The 17,103-nt window shown below is 50.9% G+C and overlaps 1 protein-coding gene across 2 annotated transcripts in view; it reads right to left on the minus strand.

The window, feature by feature from the left end:
• The window catches only part of CAPZB (capping actin protein of muscle Z-line subunit beta), a 41,331-nt gene that overhangs the window by 8,385 nt on the left and 15,843 nt on the right, over positions 1–17,103 (minus strand). For both annotated transcript variants that reach the window (XM_072977495.2, XM_072977496.2), the window contains exons 2-4: positions 13,675–13,764; positions 8,814–8,935; positions 5,723–5,836 (exon numbers count right to left, since the gene is read on the minus strand). In XM_072977495.2, coding sequence (XP_072833596.1) covers positions 5,723–5,836; positions 8,814–8,935; positions 13,675–13,764 — 326 coding nt within the window. The remainder of the gene's footprint in view (positions 1–5,722; positions 5,837–8,813; positions 8,936–13,674; positions 13,765–17,103) is intronic.

A 17,103-nucleotide genomic window follows, 5' to 3' on the forward strand; every position in this document is an offset into this window, starting at 1 on the left:
CCATGGACTCCAATTAAGGGCAACAAGCTGTGAAAAAGCAGGCTGGAAACCCAGCTGAAACTTAAAACCGCTGTTTTATAGCCCTGTTCTTCCTCTGCGTCACTCCTCTCTTCGCCTAGCATGGCTGGAAAAAAGCAAAACTTCACACACGCACACACACACATACACACACCCCTCCGCACAGCTTCTACGACAAGGTTGCCTAATTAAGAGGAAAAGGGGAACAGAGGTGACCTGCCGGGTGCCCCCAGCCTCTCCCTTTGGTGTGCAGAGAGAGGGTGTTTCGATTTACGGCCCATCCCGACAGAGCTCGAAAGGGAAGCTCCGAGAATGGCTTGGAAAAGAAAGCAAGGCGTCCGGCGAGCCACCTTTCAAACTGCCGAGGGGGACTTCTCTTCTTCCGGCAAAAATGGGCTTTGTTTGGTTCTGCAAAGAAAGGGATTCCGAAAACAGCTTTGGATGCCACTCGCTCTTAACCGTATGCGAAACCCCAGGCATGACATCCAGCGGGCACCAAAGCCGGGGTGAAACGGCCTCCCTCCCAGCCCACGAGCGCCAATCAATGAGGAAGAGGAGGCAGCTGTGGCCGGTCTTGAGGTTATTAGAGGAAAAGGTAGCCTATACGGGAAGAAGAAGAACAAAGGGAATCAGGTCGAGGAGGGAGGGGGCTCACATCCTCAAGAGTCCGCCTTGTTGCACCTCTGCATGAGTTCCTGCTCCCGTCCAGTGATGCCTGCAGCTGCCAGGAATCGCTCTCCACATCTCAGGCTGGATTTTTTTCCAGCCTTATGTAAAGATGCCGGGATTAAATCTGTGACCTTCTCCCCCACCCCCACCCCTACCCCCGAAAAAGAAACCCCAAGCACTTTGCCCCTGAGTTACAGACCCCAAGGTGTGTGGGGGGGGCAGTGGGGAGCCTCTCCCAGGAGAAAAGGGCTTGTGCCTACCAAGCCTTTTCAAGTTTAACACTCAAGCGTGCCTCCGATTGAAGGGGGAGGACCCCCTCCAATACAAAAACAACAACTCAAAGCTAACCAGACCTTTAGGAAAAGGTGGTATGATATCTCACCAACAAGCCCTTTCTTTCCAGCTACCGACTCTACCAGCCTGCTCGGAGGACGAAACGTTTTACTGGGGACGGAGAAGCGGGCAGGACGAGGGCTTGAAAACCATCTCCTTCCCTTCCGTTCTTTGACCTGACGGCATGACCTGGGGGTGAAGATGGCAAGAGAGCCGGGCAAGGGCAAGGAGGAAAAGCTCTCATTTTTACGCACGTCAAATTTATGGGATTTTTTAAATAAAAGATTCCACGGGCATGTTTTAAGAACGTGCTAAAACGTCGTCCTAGACCACAAAAAGCCATCCGAGCAAAGCGCACACATGGAAACACTTCGGACGCCTTTTGTGCCTTTAATGAATCAAATCCAGCATTAATGCTGTTTTAAATGCTAGGGCGAGGCCCTTCCAAGCTGGCTCTGGGCCTGGGTTCGAGTCTCCTGAGGGAAGTCAAGTCATCGTTCGGTGGTTTCCGAGCCGCGCTCGGCTCAAGGGCTAGCGACGTCGTGATGATGCTTAGCCCCCTCCCCTCCTCTCTTGCCAACAACGGAAGGTTCGCCCCTGCTCTTTTCTCCATGCTGAAGTCAGGGAGGCTACGGCAGGCCTGAGTGGAAAGGGTGGCCGAGAGACAAAAGGAGCCAGCGGGACCCACCCACCCATTCCGCCCCCCCTTCTGGAATTTGAACCCAGCAGCCACTGTCCCGGAGAGAACATGTCTTCCCCAGAAACTGTCATGAAGGCGGACAAGCTCATTCTGTCTCCCCTTCCCCTAAATGCCATTTGCTTTGACAGACCTCCCTCGTGGCAACCGGAAGCACGTCGCTCTCCGGATTACGTTGGACTCCAAGTCCCATCGCTCCTCCCCACTCGATATGGGTGATGGGAACTGCAGCCCGAAACGACCTCTCTACCCGCACGGTTGGTGGGTCTTTCTCTCCCAGGTGCCCACCAGGGGTCACTCGGCCCACAGTCTTGTCTGCCAAAGACCCCCCCCCCACGTGTGTGCTTTGGTGATGAATGGGCCCCGGTGGCGGCAGGCCGTTGCTTGCCAGGAGAATGAAATCAAAAAGCCACAGGGCAAGCCTCTTGGTAACGCTGATTAATTAGTTCAGAAGGGATTTTCCAAAGTCTGGGGCGCACAGAAGAGTCTTGCGTGACCACAGGCGTGACCTTACGTTCCAGCAAAGAAGTAACGGCAGAGGCATCGGCCAATATTCAGCACACACATAGAACAGGAACATGGCCACGCAGATGTCTTGAAAGCCTGCCTGAAGGAAATGGAGAGTTTTGCAGAAAGAGAAAGAGAAAGACAGGGAGTGAGTCTCACTCTCTCTCCCCCCCCCCCTTTGGTCCAGCTGTTCCTCGGCCACAGCTTAAGCAAATCTGTCCGGACGAGGACGCAGCCCAAGGCTCCAAAACGCAGGTATTTGGCAAATCCTCCCTTGCTCTCACACACACACACACACACACACACACACACACACACACACACACACACACAGGTGCAGGTTCGCCCTTGAGCAAACATACTGAGTCGGTTTGGTATGCGGTCCCCTCTCCTGCCAGGGAGGCTTCCCAAAGCGTGCACATCTGGTGGGCAGCTGGGTGGCTCAGGACAGGCATGGGAGGCGGCTGCCAGCTCCGGGGGAACAAAGGGCAGATTGAGACGGAATGAGTAGCTCCCCCCCCCGCCCACCCCCCCATGCACTGCCTCCAGATGGGCCCGGGGGGGGGGGGGGGCGGACGGCCAGAAGATGACAAGCCAGACGGAGGCCCCCCAGGCTTCTGCTGTTATTTTGCACCTTCCTGATGGGTTTGTGGGCAGTGGAGAAAGCCCCAGCCCAGCGCTTCACCTCCGTCCTGGCCGGACCGAGTCCACCTCTACAGATGGGGCCATGGAAAACATACGTACAAGACACACACGCCTGGCAAACTGATAAAAGTCAGAAGCAGATTCTTAATCCTCCTCTTCTGAGCAGTTTCACTGCCTTCGAAGGCCTTCTAATCTTACACTTGGATTCGTGTAGCTTTTATTCCATAACAGGTTGCCAAAAATAAATAAAGAAAATAAAGAAAAAACCCAAGTTGATGGCAAAGCACGTCATAGGGTGAAAAGCCTGGATGCAGGAAGGGGGTGATCGCGTGACTTCTAAGGCATTCTCAACCCCCACCTGGATAAGTCCAGGATGCTCCTCATGCCGAGGAAGGCGGGGGAGGCCACGCAAGCCTCGTGGCCCCTTGGTGCCAAGAGAACGGGGCCAGGGCGTCCAGAGGCCACCAGCAAGGGCCCCCAGCTGCAAGAGTGGAAGCAAAATACCGTATTGAATACAAGAAAAGCGGGTTCTGCCCAGCAGAGCACCCCAAGACTTTCGGAGCTATTCCTTCAAAGAACTGCCCTAAGTTTCGGGTTCGGTTCAAAGCTGCGCCACGAGCCGTGGGGGCAGAGAAGGCCGGAGGGAGGTTACCCCTCTGCAGACTCCGGAGAGCTGAAGCCCAAAAGGAACTTTCCAAAATGTCAGGAAAGGGGAAACAGGACACGCACGCATCCCCGCATCTTCCCCTGCTTAGGACGCTTTTCAACGGGGCCTAAAACACCAGAGGTTCTGGAGGCTTAAAGTCACGCAGCCGTTCAGAAGATGGAAAACGCGGTGCGCCTGAGATGCTGCCGTGCAAAAGCACAGCTGTGTTTCTCAATACTCCGTTCCCCGTCGCTATGCCAGAGGTGCACATGGATGCCGGAATATTAAAACCAGGCGAGAATTTAGCTCCAGAACCCGTGCACACGAAAGGGAAAAGAGCCCATTTGTCATCCAGGCCTGGAGCAAGGAAGGGAGTGCTTGGCGGGCCTCTGAACAGTATGGCTTGGAATCGCTCTCTATGTCCAGCCACCCACCCACCCCGTTAGGGTCGCCCTTCAAGCAAGCAGGCCTCGCGGGAGCCCCTCTCTCTCTCTCTCTCTTGAATCTGCCCAGTGCCAAGGGGAAGGATTTTGTTCCAAGTGTGCTTTGGAAACATTTGCCCAAATTTGGTTAATCTCTCTGCCTTTGGAACAGGAAAAATAAGATGTTTTTAAAAATGCCAACGTGGGAGAAGGCTGACGGAGCAGATTTTTCCCCCCTTCCCCAGCGAAGAAGAGAGTCTTATATACCACCAAGAGGAGCCGCAAGCAGTCTAGAGAGAGGGTTGGACCTGCTCGTTCGATTTATGTAGATCTTTCCCTGCTTTTACCCGAGACGGGTTGCTAAGACACATTCCCACGATCCATCTCTCCAGAGATGCTCTCTGCTTCACTTTCAGGCGTGCGCCTTGGCTTTCAGGAAGCGTTTGAGAGCTACAGCCTTGCGAAAGGGAAAGGGTTAAGGGATTCTGCAGCAGATCCAAACCCGAAGAATGCAGAGAAGCATACAAAACGGCGAGGGATCCAGGGCTGCCTAAGGGCACAGGAATGCGCGGGGCTGTCTTGCGTTAGTGCGCACGAGGAACTAATCAAAAACACCAAACAACCGTCCTTGAAACAAAACAGGGGAGGAAGAAGGCTGCTTTCTGAGGATGGAAACTGGTTTCTGTCATGTTCCCCATCTGGCCACGGGGGGCCGTCACGCCTTGTCGCCCCAGATCTGCCTTGGACGCACTGATGGATTGGGGGGGGTCTTTCCACCTGGGAGGACGTCTCCGCTCCTTTCTCAGAGCCCTTCCTTCAAAACAACAAGGGGGGGGAGACACCCTAACCCCTGGATCTACCCTCTTCTAGGCCTCTGGGAACCCCCCAACAAGGATGAGAAGAGGTGGAAGAGAAACCAGATCACTGGGCCCTGATGGGAGGCTGGTCTCCTGTGGGCAAAGGACAGACTCGTCGGCTCAAAGGCCGTGAAACGGCGTTTACGTGGCTCTCACCCCCCTCCCCTGCCCCGATGACCCTCTTGCTCAACATGCTGTGCTTTTAAGCCTCTCAAAACCACAAAGAAAGGACACGAAGCTAACCTTGGTTGGGGCACCACGAGGTGTCTGATTGGTCACAAACGAGGTGCAAGGCTGGACCCACCAAAAATGGCCCACCGAAGAGGAAGGTTAAATCGGGTGGAAAAAGGAAACTGTTCCTAGTCCGGGCCCTGCAAAAAGGCCGGCTTGTTGTTCCAACGCAGGTGGCGGCCTCTTAACAGAAGGCGGGTTTCGACTGGAACAAAATCTGTCTGCAATGGCATGACTGGGAAGTTTGCCGGGCCAGGGGTGGGAACCTGGAATGCTCCCCCTCGGGGCGGGAGGGGAGGGAACCCCCCAACTCTTGGTGGGACATTCCTTGGGTCAAAACAAGGTGCAGGAACACACAGGTCGGGGAGGCCAGAAAAACACAGATCCACAGGACCCAGACCAAATCAAGCCTTGAATTCTCCACTGGAAAAGCTAAAACGACAGACTATTGTCCTTTGGGAGCATCACGAGAAGGGCAGGGCAGAACAGCGACTGGTGTGTGCCGTAGACAAAGAAATATTACCAACTCTACAAAGGGCATTATTTTAGCAGGTTTTGCCTTTCCCTCATGCCTCCCCCCCAAAAAAACCCTCTGAGCTGCCTTCTCAAAGACCTCGAATGGATCTGTCCTCGGGGCCATCCCCATGACCCTTGCCCTCGATAAGACCCACGCGACAGACGGCACAAGCTAACTTACAAATCTCTGTACTGGTCAAACGCATTGTTCGCTTCCACCTCAAGCTTGCGCAGGCGAGCGGACGGCATCGCTCCATCTTCCAGGGGCGGGTCATATTTGTTACTCCACGGTGATCTGCAAGGGGAGACAGAAAATGGTCAATACGGGAGATGCGGAAAAGAGGACTCCTTCTGAAACGGGGGTGTGCGTTGACGTTTTTGTCATTCTTGACGGTGGACCAGCGAGGTTCATGGCGGGACTGGTCTCTGGAGCTCGGCATCGGAGGACCAAGCCTACAACCTAAAGCTTGGCCTTCTCCTGCAGGAAAACCGAGGGGTGGGGGGATGATGTGACTGAAGGAAAAGGGTCCAAGAGGCAGGCAGGTTTCCGCCTGAGACAGTCAGCCACAAAAGATCTCCATAGGAAGGGTCTTCTCTGGGTTTGCTAGACTTTTCTGTAGTGATGCTCGAATGAGAACGTCCTGCCTATCACATGATCTCCGCACCTACAAATCCTCAAGCACTCAGTCCTGGAGTGCTCCTCCCAACAAAGACTCCCATTAAAGGGCCGTTTTATGAGCACCACTGCCCACCAGAGTGTGATGGGAAGCTACCCGTGAAAAAGCCCTCACCCTGTTTCTAGAACACCCTTGCAACAGGAATCTGCTCACGGTCCCCCCACCTCCACCTCTATGCATTTCTGTTCAGCCTTTCCTTTCTCACTCCCATTATTATGCTTTACTACCTGCTTTCAGCACCCTAATATTTTCATATCTGGACGCTGGATTGGCCCATTTAATTGTTTCGCTGGCTTGTCTTATCAACCGGCTCCTGCCTTGACGGTTGTAAACCCCACAGAAGGCTGTTTGCCGCTGGGCAACAGAGAAATAAATGAAATTAAACCAACAACGAACATCTGCAGCTTCTAAACGGCTTTGTCCCAATTTTTTCTTTTCTTAAAAACGGTTGGCGGCTCTGAAGTTTTTTAAAAAAAACTTGAAATCTTATTCTTAAAACAAACCCTTTCATGCTGCCTCGGGAAGATTAATCATGGATCTAGCGCTAAAGCCGGAATAGAAATATCAGGAAGGAAGAGTTTATGAAAAGAAAGGCTTTTTAAAATGGATTTGCAAGTTGTTATGGCTTTTCTATTTATTTATTTATTATTTATTTTTGAAAACTTATCACTAAGACGGATGAAGAAAAGGAAGGAAACAGCCCTGAGCTTTCCTCCCGTCAAAACTCACTAGAGGAGGCAGAAAAGCTTTCTTCCTGTTTGGGGACTTAAGAACACCCATCTAAGTTTGGAGAACAAGGCATCGGGCTCCCTCCTCCACCTCTCCAGCCCGTCAGCGCCTGCCTTTCTTTAACAAGGTGGGCTTGATTTAACTGCAGTTAACAGATCTCTCCTGCACAATGTAGGGAATGGAATTTCAGAGCCCTACAGTCGCAACTTCGCACTTTTCTGGCCTAAGACACCAACATGTGTCCCACCCCCCAAAAGAGAAAGACAGAGAAAGGGGATACACGCAGAGAGAGAGACACACACACACAGAGATGTACTAAATGTCTATTTTAAAGAACACTGGCTACAGTAGTAATTTTATCCACAAGAAATTCATAACACTGCCTTCCTCCAAAACAGGTTTACAGCCACTCAGCTGTCAGGACGCATTTAAAAGCTTAGAAAGGAAGGCTGTTTGGAGGAAAGGCAGACGGACGAGTCCTCTTGGGCCGAACGCGCCAAGCTCTGAACCGGCCCGTGAAAGAGAATTACGACTCTTGGGAGTGAACGGGATCCGAAGGGGGCCGATGGCACAAAATATCCCCCTCCACAAATAAATAAATAAATAAGTAAATAAATAAAAGATTCTATTTCAGCAAAGGGACGGAAATGCAAGGTTAGGAACGTCCAGAGAGGGCCAGGGGGGCGCTCAGGGTTGTTAGACAGTGTGTGTGCAGGGGTGTACACACACACACAAGAGAGAGAGACAGAGAGAGAGAGAAAGAAACACTCAGCTTTTAGGCTCCAGATGCCACAGCTGTTGCCTTCCTCCAGATGTGAGCATTAACTGGCGTCCTCCACCAGCTGCAGCTGGAAAACGAGCCCACCTCATCATCCCCTCGGACCAAACCTCCACTGTGACAAGGCGGAGGGGCTTGTGAAAATGTGACTCGCTGCCTTGGGGACGTGTGGCGATGGCAAAAAAAAAAAAAAAAAAAAAAAAAAAAAAATTCCCTTGTGGACCGAGATTCTTCACAAGGCGAAGGGGACAAGGTTTCCGTGAAACTGATCTTTAGATTCGTGAGGGAGGGCAAGACCTCTGTGGGCGTGCGGTGCTCCACGACCATCCACGCGCCTGCTTTGTAAGGCTGGGCCATGTTGGTTTTTCTGGACGACACCCCCCAGAATCCAGCTGCCAGCACAGGAACAGATTCTTGGGAGCGGTGGTCCAGACAAGTCACTTGGAAAAATACAGACCCTCACCATGACCTACAGAGGAAGACCCCAAAACCTTCCCTTTTACTACAAAAAAAGGATTGATTTTTGTCCCCGGAAGAGGCGCAAGGCGAGGCTCTGGCAGGACCACTGTCCTTCCCCACCCTGGCTTCGCAGCTTCCGTCTCCTGCGTGTGGTTGCCTTTCCCACAGATCGGGGCTCCTCGTCTCTCCCTCATCGCCGAGCGATGAGAAGACCCAACCCAGGATTTGGAGCGGTGTTTTCGAGGGCTTCTCACAGGAGCCCCACTAGGGGATGCAGGGAGTCGGTAGTCCCACCAAATGAACTTTCCCAAAGGGCAGACCCGGACGCAGGCGGAACCACCGGGCGCGCTTAACCCTGGCAAACGAAGACCTTAGCAAAGGCACGTTGTGACTCGTGGAAGCAGGGCTTAAGAGCCACATCACTCCACCCTTGCTGCCACAGGTGAGGATTTCCTGACACTTTTAGTTCGGTTTCTCTAAACTGAACTGGAGGCAAGGCCCTGGTGAACCCAATGACTCTCGAGCGTCAAAAGAGGGGGCCACACACTTGTACGCCTATGTTATTTGCCACAGAGAGTGGAGGAACTGGAGGCGGGGGGGGGGGGGAGAGAGAGGGGCACCGCAGTCACCTGTATGAGTCTCCGTCCCGATTGTAGTCGCAGAGGAGGTAATCCTTCCCCACCACTTTGTCCCGCGCGATCTTCAAAGGCTGGTCAACGGAGGACAAGAGATCTTCACAGAGGCTTGGGACCTGACAGGAAAAAAGAGGAAAAAGTGGGGTGGGGGGAGAGAAAGTAAAGCCAAAGTGAGACAGACGTGCTTCTGAAACCTCAGCTGCCTGTCGCCCGAGAGCCAGGCTGCGACAAACCAAACCACGCCCCGTTGTGATCCGAAAACACAATCTTTGTGGGGCCTCACGGGTGTCTATACTTTTCTTCACATGTGGCAGACTAACCACACATTTCCTTCACCCGATGCACGGTGCGTGGATCACAGCGTGTTTAATCCGTACATTGCACACACGCCGTCTTGAACTTGGCCCTCATCACCGCAGCCGCCGGTGTGGTCTCGTAAAGCCACGTGCCCGGTGCGCCGTCCTGTGCGTGCCGCAGGGGCCTCGCTCCTTGCCATGTCAGGGGCTGCCGGGCAATGGCAGAGGTTTTTAAACACAGTAAATATTTATAATGGAGTGGAAATCCAAGAGCTGCAAAGAGAATAAGCTGCCCGTGAACGGCGGCTTTAATTTTTTCCACTAGCTCATGCTCTAGGTGGAGTTCCGTATATTTTCCAGGCTCCTTGCCAAACATTACTAGGCTAGTTAACTTCAAGAAAAAAAATATATGGTTACCTGACACATGTCATTTAATTTAAAAAAGAGGGGGGGGGGGGCAACACACCAATACACCAATGTGCAGCTTTAATATTTGAAGGATGAGAAGAAATGTCTAGTCTTTGGCAAATAAACCTGCAAGTCACTAGTCCATAAGAAAAGCAGGCTCACAATGCGGACTGTAACCTTTAGAAGCCCACTGAAGTAAATATGCAAGTTTTAAAGATGCCTTCAGACACTGGGTTACTTTCCTTTTTTTTGTTTTACTTGTAGCAGCTTAGCCCACCCATCCATCCATTACAATAATGCACGGCTCCAGAAATCAGAAGAATTCTGAGACTCAGAAAAGAAGCCATAACAGAATTAGAAAAGATAATCAAGTGCCAGGATATGTCCCTGGAGACCAAGACCATCCTCACGCTCGTATTTCCGACAGCTGGACAGTGAAGAAAGCCGATGGGAAGAGGGGGTTGAAATGGGGTGCAGCTTTGTGAATACCCCGGATTGCCAGAAAGACCATCAAGCCTGTGAGCTGTCTCTGGAAGCAAAAAGGACGCTGCTTAAAGCTGTCCGACTTCAGGCACGTCCTGAGAAGGCGCAACCAACGTTCCCTTCTCGGCTGCGCACGTGCGACCCTGCAAACGGGTGCACGCAGCCAAGCGACTGTTTCCTCCCATTTGCTTCCGGTCACTGCCAGGACGCCACACACCGGGAGCGGAGCCGCCACGCAGCGCTCCGGAAAAACGAGAGGGAGCGTGGGGCCCGGCCATGGATTCTGGGAGTTTGTAGTCCAGAAAAGTAACTTCTTCTGAGTTCTAACCCTAACCATGACTGACAGAGGGTAGGAGAAAGGCTAGAAAAACATCCCCTTGTCAGCAAAAAAGGGTTGAGCTCTCGTGACCAGGAAAAAGACAATAATGCTGGGAAAAACTGAAAGCCGTCGGAAAAGAGGAGGTTCAAAATACAAAATGGATCGGCTCCCTAAAGGAAGCCGTGGCGTTCAGTTCACATTTAGAAACTGAGACTGCAGTACTCTTAATTTTACTGTTTCTTCAGGCTTTATTTTCCTTGTTCTTTAAAATGACTTCGTCTGTTTTTGGTTTCCTCCTCATTCTCTCCTCCTCTCTTTTCTTTTTTCTTTCTCTCCCACGCACCCCATTCTTGACATCCTATTTTCCTGCAAACTCTGTGTCTGTCTGTCTGTCTGTCTGTCTGTCTGTGTGTGTGTGTGTGTGTGTGTCTGAGTGAGTGAGTGAGTGAGTGAGTGAGTGAGTGAGAGAGAGAGAGAGAGAGAGAGAGAGAGAGACTCTCTTTCTCTCTCACACACATATCTGGACCCGGGTCACTCTGAAACCGGAGACTGTCTCCTAAAAATTGGACCTTTTTTTCGGTAATTGATTGTTCCTGCAAAGAGGGAATGAATGAGAGCCCTCTTTGGAAACAGGTTGTAAAAGGGGTGGCAACATTTTGAAGCAGCCGGGGAGGGGGGTCTCGGAGAACAGGAATGACAAATTGAAAGAACAAGGAGGCTGTATTAAACGGCGCATATAGGACAAGCATCCCCTTGTCCTTCTGAAACACGAATCTGTCCGGAGTTAGTCAAGCAGGTAGGAGGACAGAATTTTAATTAAAAAATAAAGTCCTCTTTCCGAATCATCAGCCACCTGTGCTGCGGTGGGGGGGGGGAGTTAGAAACCAGATCACTCTTCCTAGGACAGTCTCGCTTCTTTCCTGCTCAAAAGCTGGGACAGCGATGGGCAAATTAAAATCCGCTTCCCCCCCACCCCCTGAAAAAAAAAAGCAGGCAGCAGATCAAGAGGAGATGCCTTCCAAGTCTTCGGAATTCATACCAATAGAGAAATTGCACCAGACCATCAACCTCCTCTACCACAATTTCAAAAAAGTGCCTTTGGGACTCGCTAAGCTGGCCTCTCAAGGGCGCGACACCGAAACCGGGCTTCCGCCGAGGAGTTCCCGCGTAAGATAGGATGCCGTGGGGAAAAGCAACCCCAGAATCATGCTGAGAGGGATGGCAAAATGTTCCCCCAGATACAAGGGACATGGGGCTCTGCGGGCTTCCTTGGAAAACAACTGCTAGCCATACTAATGAGCACAGCCCATACGAGGGAATGATGGGAGATGTAGTACAATATTTGGAAACTAACACAGGTTCCCCACCTATGTCACATAAGAAGCAGAGGAGTAGCATCCAGAACACCTTCTATTTATCGTAGCGGACAGAACCTGTCACCTATTTTCCGAGAGAATTCGCCCTGATCACCTATTTGACAGGTTTAAAGAATATTTAAGTGTTACAGTGTTAAGCAGCGGGAGGAGGTCCTTTGGTTTGGTGAAGCACCTTCAAACTTTTGGCTCGGACGGGGAAGCCCTCCTGACCAGATTCAAAGCGCCTCGAAAAGCGAGCTAAGAGAAGCAGCGGGACTACGTTTAAAGACTGTCTGCCGCTCAGTTTATACGAGACCTCTCTTGGCTGCCTCCGAGAATGCTTTCCTTTTCTTTTTTTTAAAGAGGTCTTAAAATGAGTTCCGAATGCCTTGATGGTAATCTTTTTCTAAGCTGAAGACATTTCCATTTACAGCCACACTCGCCGAGTGGAAAACTGGCTTGCGCCGAGAGGGGCACGGTTTCGATCGTGCCAAGTCCCCGAAATTTCAGCCAATAACACTTGATCCGGAGCCCCGGCAGCTGCTTTCGGCATTGATAGCTGTGAAAACACACCGTGTCCGATGCGCTCAGCCCTCTTTGGAGAAAGGACGCCAAGTCCACGGAGGCCACCCCTTTCGAAACCCCGAGGAGGAGGAGGAGAAGGCGGGGAAGAGCTCTTAACCATCAAGGTGTTAAGGGGAAATGGGCAGCATAAGAAGCTGCTTGCATTTGTTGTGGGTTGCTAGTCCTCAAGAATTCGGGCTGTCGTCGGTGTTAATTTTCTGGCAACAGGCAAAATGAACGGTGGCATTGAACCACAGATCCAGAGTGGAAAACCTCACTTAGTCCTTGGCCACATGAAACCCCCATAATGAACCCAAGCTCACATCCCACACTGGTCTCCCACAGCACTTTCCAAAATTCTCTCATGGGCGGACGAGACTCCAAGCTGACTGTTTCCCAATAATTAGTCACTGGATTCTCGAGTTCGGCGCTCGGTGCCAGGGCAAATCAACCAGCATCTGCCTAGCCCCGCTGCTTCTTTTAGACCGGAGCTTCCAGGGGACCCCGTGACTGACAAGGGCTCTAATGAACTCTAATTACAGGCTCAGCCGCGGATGGAGGAAGTAACAGCAGATGTGGCGAGAGAGGGCCAGGCGCTCCGTTCCACTAATGAACAAGGAAGCATGGAAGGAGGGGGGCACTGATGAGTGGCAGTGACCCAAAAATGGCCTCTGTCCACCCCGAGCCCCCGCCACCCCACCCTTCTGAGATGGGCTCTTTTCATTCCATGTTCAAGTTGGACATTTTTTCTCTCTTGTCAGCAGAATTCTACAGGGAAGACACATCTCCCTTTTTGACAAACAGCCGGGGGGGGGGGCCTCAGAGGTATTTAAGGGTTATGAGTCTTTAAAAAGAAAATCCACCTCTGGGTCAAAGTTCAGCCCCAGCTCTAGAAACTGGAGAGGGAGCTAAGGGTGCACAGCTCAGACAGGAACTGGTGCAATCTAGAAGAGAGGGAGAAAACATGGGTTCAGTTTTCTGAACCCATCTTAGCTATAAAATCTGTTGAAGCGCTCCAGGTTCTGGTGTTAACAAGTTAAAAGCCAGACCAGGGAATGCAATAACAAACTCTGGCTTCTAACCATGTTTTGTGGCTGGGTAACAAACCCTGATTTGTTTACTGCGATGCTTGGGACACCCCGAAGAAGTCAGAATTCAACAAGCCACCTCCTGGTTTCTCATCGCCTGCAAACCCGGCCAGTCTCGAAACCGACAAGCTTCAACTGCTGCTCTTGACCAGCATGCCAGAATTTGCACCTACTGCCGCCGAAATCCAATCCATTTTGACTCAGGCTGCTGCTCTTTAAGTGGTCTTTAAGGGGCCACGATCCTCTATTGGTTTTGCGGACCCAAGGAACTCGGCTTCACTTCTGGGCACATCAGCACCATCGCAAAGGGGCTCGGCAAAACCATGGGTTTCCGATACTCACCAAATCGATCAGGTCACTGAGGTTTTTCTCAATCTGCTGGGGAGGCAGACGCCTCATCAAATCCAAGGCACAATCCAGCTGCTGGTCACTCTAGGGAGGAAAAGGAAACAGGAAAATGGAAAAGAACTGGGTTACTTACAAGCAACGCAGAAGAGCATAGGAACAACGGTGAAGCTGACCCAGTCGCCCTAAGCAACCGGCCATCCTCTCTAGCTCCAGATTACCTATTTCAGAGGTTCTCCTAACTGTGGCTCTCCTGCATTGCTGGACTTCCTCTCCTGGAAGAGCCGCTGGGGAGGCATGCTGGGAATCCCAGTCCAAGCAAATCCCAGGAGTCTAAACAGGGAGTGTGTCTTGCTTACTCTGAGGAGCAGAGTTGCTATGGTGTCCTGACACACGTTCGACTTTTCCACTTCTGTTCATCCAACACCTGCTGAGATGGAGATGCCAGGACCTCTGAATAGGGGACCTTGTACAGGAAGGGCTCTGCCTGGAAGCTACATTCACTCGGGAGGCCAGGCATTTTCCCAAACGCACTCCCTTCTATTTTAGGGGCAGGCAACCCAAGAGAGCTCCAGAGGTTCTAGGCTAGGACTCCCACCACCCTTAGCCGTACTGACCATGCTGGCTAGGGGGACGTGGAATTCAGAAGCCAAACCAGGCGGATTATACCAGGCTGCTGATTCTTCTGGCTGGGGGTTCTCAGCACCCAAAAAGTATGGGTGGCCTGAACAAGCCAGAAGAGTGACCACCCTCCGGATCACTGCTGTTCCTCCTTCGGGCCTATAAAGAGAGCCCTACACACAAGTGTGAGTGTGTGGATAAACTAGGCACCCTCCAGAAAAAAAAGAAAGAAAAAAACTACCCTCGAATAGTTTTTCCACTGAGCCTTCAAGAGAAGTCTAAAGATAGGGGGGACTTGGGCCAGCTTTGGCTGCAGAGGGTCAGAGCGCACTATTTAAAGGGTCTGGAATTTCTCTTGCACACACAAGAGGCACAAACATGTGCACCCGCTTCCACCGAGGAGCAGGTGGAGCCACGGAAAAGGAGGGCTTTTTTCCGGCTCGTGTTGGAAAAAGACCACCGCATGCCATCTGCACCGTAAAGGCGCCACGTCCTCCCTGCGCTGGGCCCTGTCCGTCACCAGCAAACGGTGTCATCAGCACTTCCTCCTTTACAGGAGCCTGAAATGCTAACCACGCACCAGGGCCTGGGAACGGACTCCAAGGTATGAATTCTTCAGAGGTCACGGCACACATATGCACATCCCAGCTCGGCGCTCCAGAGTCCCAAAACAGGCAGACAGATGCCAGCAAAAAACAAGACACGGATTACACTGGCGCTCCTTAAGTCAAGGGGAAATATGTCTGAATAATCTTAAAACACAGGCTGCAGCAGAGACTTGTTTCCACTGATCCAAAACATACACTGGCTTGATCACCGACAAGCACTGATATAAAGTTTATTTATCTGAAAGCCTTTGTTAAATGCACATATTCACTCCTCTTTAGTCTACGAGGGGCCCCCAAGCAGAGAACAAAAAGAAAAGCTTGAGTTAAGCTACGACGTCTTTTTGTAAAAGCACGCAGCTTTTGATTTCTTAAGATTATTTTATGGGTTCTGAATAGCTAAATGGTTTTTAAACAGCTGAATGAGTCTTGAAAATCGTTTGGAGTCGCCTCGGCCGCACCCTGCCTTGAGACGTCGTGACATACTGTGGAATGGAAATATCCTAAAACAAATCAATAAAAAGAGGGGAAAACAAACCGTTTCTTCAAAAAGGACACTTCAACAAGCGCCTTTAAAGTCAACATTGTTGAAAAACAGATGGTTAACTGGTTTACATATACTTCTGACATCGTAACAATGTTCTTTAAAACATTCTTAGAAACGTTTCAGATTACGTCAGCGTTCTTTAAAAACATGGAGCACTGCTTTTTATTTAACCTCCACAACAAAAAGGCCAATTCCTAACTCAATTCTGGCTTGGAGTCTTCTATGCCTGAAGATGGCTGGATAGTTGCCGAGCCAGAGGTTGGGGATTCGATTCACCACTAGGCTTCCTTGTGAGTAGAGCCAGCCTGGGTAGCCTTGGGCAAGATGCACAGCCCCAGGGCTCCCCTTAGAGGAAGAGAATGGTGATGCACTTCCGAGTCTTCTCTACCTGGAAAAAGGTCACCCTAAGTCAATATTGACTTGACACCACATAATTATTATTATTATTTTAAGTGTCTACAACATTTTAAGTGTGGTGTAGAGTGAGAACCGGGTCTCCTTGGATTCAAGAAACCTGGGTTCAAATCCCTGCTTAGATGCAGAAATTCGATGGCGAGTGCCAACGGGTAAAACCCCTCCTTAAATATCCCACACATTGTGAAAACAGACCGACGTCAGAAGCAATGGCACACAACGCACATGAGCTTTTTTTTATTTTATTTTCCACCCTAAAAAAACCCGCAAGTACACTCAAACGTCCTTCCTAAGGATAACTATCTGGAAAACGTTCATCTCAAAACATCTCGAACACTACTTTTATCTGGGTTATGACTTCACTCTTACTTAGGAATATTAAAATGTTTTCTCTGGCTGGGACAACTTGGCAGTGTCAAAGGATCATGTTGGCATCCCCTCTTTGTTACTAATTTCACAAAACAAGAGGGTTCTTTAAAAACATTTTTTTTCCCAAAGGAAAAAAAAAAGAGCAAATGGAAAGTTTTCCAGAGAAAAGTCAAGAACTGGGAAGAGATATGCAAAAAAGATGTTTTCGACGGGGCCACCCATGAAACACGGTTATATTACTCCTCTCTAGCATTTCCATTTCCAGTAAGCTGTAGATAGACCAGTGGTTCCCAACCTTGCCCCCCCCAGATGTTCTTGAACTGTGAAACTCCCAGAAGCCTTCACCATGAGCTCTGCTGGCCAGGATTTCTGGGAGTTGTAGTCCAAGGACACCTGGGTGACCCAAGGTGGGGTCACGCTTTGGTCTACCTTCTTGTGACATCCATGGGTTCCTTATCAGAGCTTGGAAACTCTGAATTGGCAAGTTCCCATTGCTTCAAGGGGTCTACACTCTGGTTGAGACAAACAGGTGGATTCAGGCCACAGGAAGCTACTTTGCACCCCCAGGACCCACGATGGGCCCACCCCGGCCACTCCCGCGGATGCATTTTCCCTTCTGGGAACAGCTGAGAGCCACATTTTGCCACCAGCTAAGAACTGGAGAAATGGAGGTTACAAGGAGAAGTCTGGTTCCAAGCAGGATCCATTCCACTCTCGGCTCTCCAACCCTCGTCTCCCCCCCACCCACAGACACACACACACATGGAAAACGCTTGTTTAGCTTGGCCCGCGAAGACACAGCTCCTCGAGCAGCTAACCCCAGAAAGAGGATCCTTCTGACTAAAATTATTGTCACTGCCTCCCGCGGCT

Source organism: Pogona vitticeps, chromosome 7, assembly GCF_051106095.1.
Source record: "Pogona vitticeps strain Pit_001003342236 chromosome 7, PviZW2.1, whole genome shotgun sequence".
Lineage (NCBI taxonomy): Eukaryota > Metazoa > Chordata > Lepidosauria > Squamata > Agamidae > Pogona > Pogona vitticeps.